This window comes from Ornithorhynchus anatinus, chromosome X1, assembly GCF_004115215.2.
Source record: "Ornithorhynchus anatinus isolate Pmale09 chromosome X1, mOrnAna1.pri.v4, whole genome shotgun sequence".
Lineage (NCBI taxonomy): Eukaryota > Metazoa > Chordata > Mammalia > Monotremata > Ornithorhynchidae > Ornithorhynchus > Ornithorhynchus anatinus.
Window position 1 is genome coordinate 115860212 of NC_041749.1, and position 7719 is coordinate 115867930.

A 7719-nucleotide genomic window follows, 5' to 3' on the forward strand; every position below is an offset into this window, starting at 1 on the left:
TCTTTAAATAATTTCTCAAGCAAACACTGGAATTTATTGAGGGTTTACTGTGTGCAGAGTACTGGATTAAACACCTGGGAGAATGTGTTCTGTTCAACAGAACTGTAAGAAGCAGCATGGCCTAGTGGCTAGTGCATGGGCCTGGGAGTCAGAAGGACATGGGTTCTAATCCTAGCTCTGCCACATTTCTGCTGTGTGACCTTGGGCAAGTCACTTCGTTTCTCTGTGGCTCAGTTACCTCATCTGTAAAATGGGGATTAAGACTGTGAGTCCCATGCGGGACAGGGACGATGTTCAAACTGACAACCTTGTATCTCTCTCAGTGTTTAATACGGTGCCTGGCACATAGTAAGCGCTCAATGAATACCATTAAAAAAAACAGAGTTGAGAGGTACAATCCCTGACCACAAGGAGCTTAAAGTCTAGAGGGTTCCTACCCTCTCGAGTTTCCCTGTCAGCTGCTGTCTTTCAGTCACTCATCCATCCATCCATCCATCCATTCACTCCCACCCAATAGAGTTATCTGGGACAAGCATTGTTTCCTGCTGGTAGACTGACTGCATACCAGGACCTTGTTGGCAATTCTGTCATGTCATCTGAAATAAAATCATTTAATTTTAGATTCTTCTTCTAATTTGCCAGGTAAAGATGTGAGACTCGGAGCACGGGCCGGGAAGTCTGAAAAACCTGGGTTTTAATCCTGGCTCTGCCACCTGTCTGCTGTGTGACCTTGGGCAGGTCACTTCATTTCCTCTGTGCCTCAGTTACCTCATCTGTCAAATAGGGATTAAGGTCTGTGAGCACCATGTGGGCCGGAGGGCAGGGGCCGGGGGGTGGTGATCTCTGTGATCTCCATTGCTGGGTGGGGCTGGGGACGGTGTAATAATGTTGGTATTTGTTAAGCGCTTACTATGTGCAGAGCACTGTTCTAAGCGCTGGGGTAGACACAGGGGAATCAGGTTGTCCCACGTGGGGTTCACAGTCTTAATCCCCATTTTACAGATGAGGTAACTGAGGCACAGAGAAGTTAAGTGACTTGCCCACAGTCACACAGCTGACAAGTGGCAGAGCCGGGATTCGAACCCATGACCTCTGAGTCCAAAGCCCGTGCTCTTTCCACTGAGCCACGCTGCTTCCCCTGGTGTAGGGTTTCGAGGGCAAGACGGAGGGGGTCTGGTCAGCAGAAGCGTTTCAGCTGGCTCTTCCTACAGCCCTTGGCACAGCAGGAGCTGGCGGGCCCCATGTCCCGTTTCAGGCGCCGCGTCAGCCCCTTTTCCAGCAGGGATGGCAGGAGGGGGTCCACGGCCTGGCCTTGCCCCACCCCGAGGGCTGCGGTGGGGGCCTCTTCGGTGAGGGACTGGTCTGTCGCCTCCGAGAGTCTATCAGGCTGCTGCTCGCTGTTGATCCAGTGGAGGAGAGCTCCTGGGGGAAAGATGAGTAGCAAATAGGAATTTGGAGGGGTCTTCAGGGGCCATGATCAGCTCTTTCCAACTTCCCCAACTTCCTTTTGGGAACTGCCCTGCACAGCCAGCATCAAATGGTACTCAATTCTGGAGGTGGGAAGCAGCAGGCCCAACTGCCAATGGAAACCTATTCTCCCCACCGCTGCCCCGTCCCCCAAGGTATGTGACCCTTGGGTTTCACCTGGCTCTCATGCCCATGAGGGGCCAACAGCAACCCCCAACTTTAGGGCTGGCCAGTCTGAGTTCCAGTTCATCCCCCAACCAGGGCTAGAGATTCATTGGGCCCACATGTGATGAATGGTGATAGGTCTCAGCACCCACCACTCTACCCTCCCCCCACTTTAAAAAAAATTAATAGTATTTGTTAAATGCTTATTATGAGCCGGGCTCTGTACTAAGCCGTGGGGTAGATAGAAGCTACTCAAGTTGGACCCAGTCCTTGTCCCACATGGGACTCACAGTCTTCATCCCCATTTTTCAGGGAGTAACTGAGGCACAGAGAAGTGAAGTGACTTGTCCAAGGTCACTCAGGAGACAGAGCCAGGATTAGTACCCAGGTCTGAGAAGCAGCGTGGCGCAGTGGAAAGAGCATGGGCTTTGGAGTCAGGGCTCATGAGTTCGAATCCCAGCTCTGCCACTTGTCAGCTGTGTGACTGTGGGCAAGTCACTTAACTTCTCTGTGCCTCAGTTCCCTCATCTGTAAAATGGGGATTAAGACTGTGAGCCCCACGTGGGACAACCTGATTCCCCTGTGTTTACCCCAGTGCTTAGAACAGTGCTCTGCACATAGTAAGCGCTTAACAAATACCAACATTATTAGGTCCTTCTGATTCCCAGGCAAGGGCTCTATCCACTAGACCACACTGCTTCCCTGCTTCTGGCTCATCGCTGACAGCTTGGGGGTGGTCCTGGGTAGCACAGGGCAGGATGAACCTGGGCCAAATGTGCTCTCCCACCATCACCCACCCCTGCCATTTCCCTCCTTGAGGCTCCAAAGCAGGACTGCTTCCTGGTGGTCTCTGGAGGACCAGACTGGTCTGGGACATCCCTGATTCAAAGAGCACCCAGAGGGGGAGTTGGTCTGAGGGTCCAGGCTGGCAATACCCAGAAGGATCCAGAGCCATCCCACCACCCTGGGCACTGAGACCCCCAGGTAAACGGCACAGAACTGGGGTCTGGGAAATGGGGAGCAAGACAGATGTTGAGCTCTCTGTTTCTGCCTCCCATTGTACAAAGGGGGTCAAGCAAGGAAGCTCCTCTCAGAGTTTGGGGAGCAGTTGAAGGGGCGGATGTGAAGCAGGCCTGCTGGGCCAGATGCAGAACTTGAAACATGTTCAAAGAACAGCTTCCCCTTCCCCGCCCTCCTCTCCCCTCCCAAGACAGCTCACCACAAGAACACTGGGTTCTGCGAGCACAGTTTCCTCCCTGTCCCCTCCTCTTTGCCTCACTCTCTCTCAGCATTTTTCACCTATTTGGGTCAGCAGAGGGGAAGAGGACCATTTCCTCAGGGGGCTGGGAAGCTGCAGTGGGACCTCAGCAGTGCTCTCGACTGTAATCTCATTGTGGGCAGGGAACGTGTCTGCCAACTCTGTAGTGCTGTACTTTCCCAAACACTTAGTGCAGTGCTTCGCACATAGTAAGTGCTCAATAAATGCCATTGATGATGATGATAATGATAAGTTTGTTGTGGCAGGGAACATGTCTACCAACTGTTATATTGTATTCTCCCAAGCGCTTAGTTCAGAACTCTGCAAACCGAAAATGCTCAATAAATACCATTGATTAATCGATTGATTGATCTCCTCATAGCCCACAGCCTCAAAACCTCACTCCCTCTGCTGCTCTGTGCTTGGCCATGTCCACCCTGCTCCGCAATCCCCCTCTCTGTTCATTACCCAAATCTGGGCATCTAGTGATGACTGCTTACACCACCACTCCAATGACCCAAAGAGGTGTGGTGCTGCAGCAAGAGGGATTGAGGTCAGGCTCAAGGGCCTCTCTGCCTCCCAGATCTGGGAACATGCCTACTCCTCTGTGGTATTGGACTCTCCCAAGTGCTTAGTACAGTGCTCTGCATAGTAAGCGCTCAGTAAGTACCATTGATTGATTGATGGATTGATTGCTTGACCATGGAAGTCTGACACCTCTCCCTCCTCCCTGCACATGGGTCTGGACCAGGTGCTCTCTTCTTCCTCCCTGACTCCCACCCCCACCCCCTGCTGACAGAGGCCATGAGAAGCAGCATGGCCTAATGGCAAGAGCCTAGGCCTGGAAGCCAGAGGACCTGGGATCTAATCCCAACTCCACCACTAGCCTACCGTGTGACCCTAGACAAGTCCCTTTATCTCTCTGGGCCTCAGTTTCCCCATCTGTAAAATGGGGACTCATAATCTCTTCTTCCTCCCCTTTAGACTGGGAGCCCCGTGTGGGACAGGGACGGAGTCCAACTGGATTGTCTTGTAACTCCCCCAGGGCTTGGCGCATGGTGAGCACCAAATGAACACCCCCATTATTATAATGATGATGATTATCAAGTGGAGGTGAGCGAGGGGCCCAATGATAGGGGTCAGAGAGGAGGAGAGGGACTTACGGTCATCCACGTCGAGCTGCTCCAGCTGCTGCTGCCGTTCCACTCTGGGGGGGGTCCAGCTTCCATGATGAGCCTCCACAGGATGCAATCAGAGCACGGATGAACTCCCGCCCACACAGCTTCACCGGGGTGTCCGGAGCCTCACAGCAGCCCAAGCCCAGCAGGAAGATGAGCAGACTCCCCAGGACCCCCGGAGAGTTCATCACGGCCAGGCACCGGCTTCCAGGGAAGCAGAGGTGATGAGGGGCTCTTATTTGGCCTCTCCTCTTCCCGGAACAGTGCCTGGGTCTTCCTCTGAGCCACAAGCGGTTGGCCTGAGGGGCAGCCGTGCCCGGCTTGCCTCCCTGCTGTTATAGGCCTCTCCTTCTGCCCCTTCCTCTGAGCCCCAGCTGCAGTTATCGGGCCAAATCCCTAGGGCGACTTCTGGGAAAGTAACTGGGACTATAACCTTGTAGGGAAAGAACTCTATGGGCCGGAGACTCAGGCCGAAGGGTTCTGGAGATAGTGGGTGAAGTCAAAAGTCAAGGCAGCTGGGAGGGTCGAGCTGGATGTGGCAGCTGGAAAGCTGAGGGCCAGTGGCAGGTTTGGTGGCAGCTGCCCCTCTCAACTGTGAGCGTGTTGTGGGCAGGGAATGTGTCTATTATTGTACTGTACTCTCCCAAGCGCTGAGTACAGTGCTCTGCACACAGTAAGCACTCAGTAAATACGATTGAATGAATGAACTGAATGCCTGCATTGCTCAGAAAAGCCAGGAAGGTGCTCATTAGGAAGAGAAAGAGAGGCACCTTTCAGGGAGAAGAGCTGTGAAGTGACTCACAGCCAATCAGAAGCTGGGGGAGGGCTGGTGGGCTTGACTTAGATTTAGGCCCATGATTAGAGGTATTAGAGAGAGTCAAGGTCTTCACCTGATGAAGAGAGGAACATGGTTGTTTGGAGTGGTAATGGCCAACAAGAAAAGACAAGGGAGAGATGTAAGGTCAGAGCAGTCACTCAAGCCATAGTATTGATTGAGCACCTACTCTATGCCCAGCACTTTGCTGTACGCTTGAGAGAGTAGTCAGTCAGTGAGTCAGTCAATCATATTTATTGAGTGCTTACTGTATGCAGAGCATAAGCACTTAGGAGAGGACAATATAACAGACACATTCCCTGCCCACAGTGAATTTACACTCTAGAGGGGGAAACAGACAATATAAATAGATAAATTACAGATATGTACAAAAGTGCTGTGGGGCTGGGAGGGGGGATGAATAAAGGGAGCAAGTCAGGGCGAAGCAGAAGGGAGTTGAAGAAAAAGAAAGGAAGGCTTATTCATTCATTCATTCAAGCATCGTTCTAAGCTCTTGGTCTTAGTCAGGGAAGCCCTCTTGGAGGAGATGTGCCTTCTATAAGACTTTGAAGTGGGGGGAGAGTAATTGTTTGTCAGATATGAGGAGGGAGGGCATTCCAGGCCAGAGGCAGGACATGGGCGAGAGGTCGGCGGCAAGATAGATGAGATCGAAGTACAGTGAGAAAGTTAGCATTAGAGGAGTGAAGTGTGCAGGCTAGGTTGTAATAGGAGAGTAGCAGGTGAGGTAGGAGGGGGCAAGGCGAATGAGTGCTTTAAAGAGTAATAATAATAATAATGTTGGTATTTGTTAAGCGCTTACTATGTGCCGAGCACTGTTCTAAGCACTGGGGTAGACATAGGGGAATCAGGTTGTCCCACGTGGGGCTCACAGTCTTAATCCCCATTTTACAGATGAGGGAACTGAGGCACAGAGAAGTTAAGTGACTTGCCCACAGTCACACAGCCGACAAGTGGCAGAGCTGGGATTCGAACTCATGAGCCCTGACTCCAAAGCCCGTGCTCTTTCCACTGAGCCACGCTGCTTCTCAACAGTCCAGTAGAGTTGGTAGACACGATCCCTGACCTCAAGGAGTGAAGCAGCATGGCTTAGTGGAAAGAGCACCAGCTTGGGAGTCAGAGGCCTTGGGTTCTAATCCCGCCTCTGCCCCTTGACAGCTGTGTGACTTTGGGCAAGTCACTTAACTTCTCTGTGCCTCAGTTGCCTCATCTGTAAAACGGGGATTAAGACTGTGAGCCCCCGGTGGAACAACCTGAGTACCTTGTATCTACCCCAGTGCTCAAAACAGTGCTTGGCACATAGTAAATGCTTAACAGATACCATCATTATTATTACATTCTACCTGGGGAGGCAGACATAAAAATCAATTTCAGATACAAGGAAAGATCCCGCCTCTGCCATTTGTCTGCCGTGTGACCTTGGGCAAGTCACTTAACTTCTCTGGGCCTAAATTACCTCATCTGTAAAATGGGGATTGAGACTGTGAGCCCCACGTGGGACAACCTGATTACCTCGTATCTACCTCAGCGCTTAGAACAGTGCTTGGCACATAGTAAGCGCTTAACAAATACCAATAGTATTATGACACGCAAATTCGTGAAGCGTTCCATATTTTCCCCTTGACTCTATTTATTGCCATTGTTCTTGTCTGTCCGTCTCCCCCGATTAGACTGTAAGCCCGTCAAACGGCAGGGACTGTCTCTATCTATTGCCGACTTGTTCATCCCAAGCGCTTAGTACAGTGCTCTGCACATAGTAAGCACTCAATAAATACTATTGAATGAATTATTATTATTATTATGGGCATGTGAAGGAGTGACTGTTGAAATATTGGAGTGCCTAAGTTGCTATGTAGAGAAGTGCTATTTGTGGTGCTGAGTGTGGAAAGGTAGAGACGATGCAAAAGTTCTGAAGCGGTTGTTGGGAGCATGTGACCTAGAGAAGCACTTGATTCTATTTAGTTGCCCTTGATTCTATTTAGTTGCCATTGTTTTTACGAGATGTTCTTCCCCTCGACTCTGTTTATTGCCATTGTTCTTGTCTGTCCGTCTCCCCCGATTAGACCGTAAGCCCGTCAAACGGCAGGGACTGTCTCTATCTATTGCCGACTTGTTCATCCCAAGCGCTTAGTACAGTGCTCTGCACATAGTAAGCACTCAATAAATACTATTGAATGAATTATTATTATTATTATGGGCATGTGAAGGAGTGACTGTTGAAATATTGGAGTGCCTAAGTTGCTATGTAGAGAAGTGCTATTTGTGGTGCTGAGTGTGGAAAGGTAGAGACGATGCAAAAGTTCTGAAGCGGTTGTTGGGAGCATGTGACCTAGAGAAGCACTTGATTCTATTTAGTTGCCCTTGATTCTATTTAGTTGCCATTGTTTTTACGAGATGTTCTTCCCCTTGACTCTATTTATTGCCATTGTTCTCATCTGTCCGTCTCCCCCGATTAGACTGTAAGCCCGTCAAACGGCAGGGACTGTCTCTATCTGTTGCCGACTTGTTCATTCCAAGCGCTTAGTACAGTGCTCTGCACATAGTAAGCGCTCAATAAATACTATTGAATGAATGAATGAATGAATGCACTGTGGCTTAGTAGTTAAAACCCAGACCTGGGAGTTAGAAGATTCTGGGTTCTAATCCTGGCTCCGCCACCTGTCTGCTGTGTGACCTTGGGCAAGTCACTTCACTTGGATGGGCCTCAGTTACCCCATCTGTAAAATGGGAATTAAGACTGTGATCCCCATGTGGGACCCAGACAATGTCCAACCTGATTGGCTTCTTTCTACCTCAGTGCTTAGAACGATGCCTGGCAT

At 50.5% G+C, this 7719-nt stretch overlaps 1 protein-coding gene across 1 annotated transcript; it reads right to left on the bottom strand.

Moving 5' to 3' along the window:
- Positions 1-1177: 1177 nt before the first annotated feature.
- INSL3 (insulin like 3) lies at positions 1178-4256 on the bottom strand. Its single transcript, NM_001122688.1, is given in 3 exon segments — positions 1178-1430; positions 4026-4099; positions 4101-4256. Coding segments are annotated over 3 exon segments (483 nt in total).
- Positions 4257-7719: the final 3463 nt, after the last annotated feature.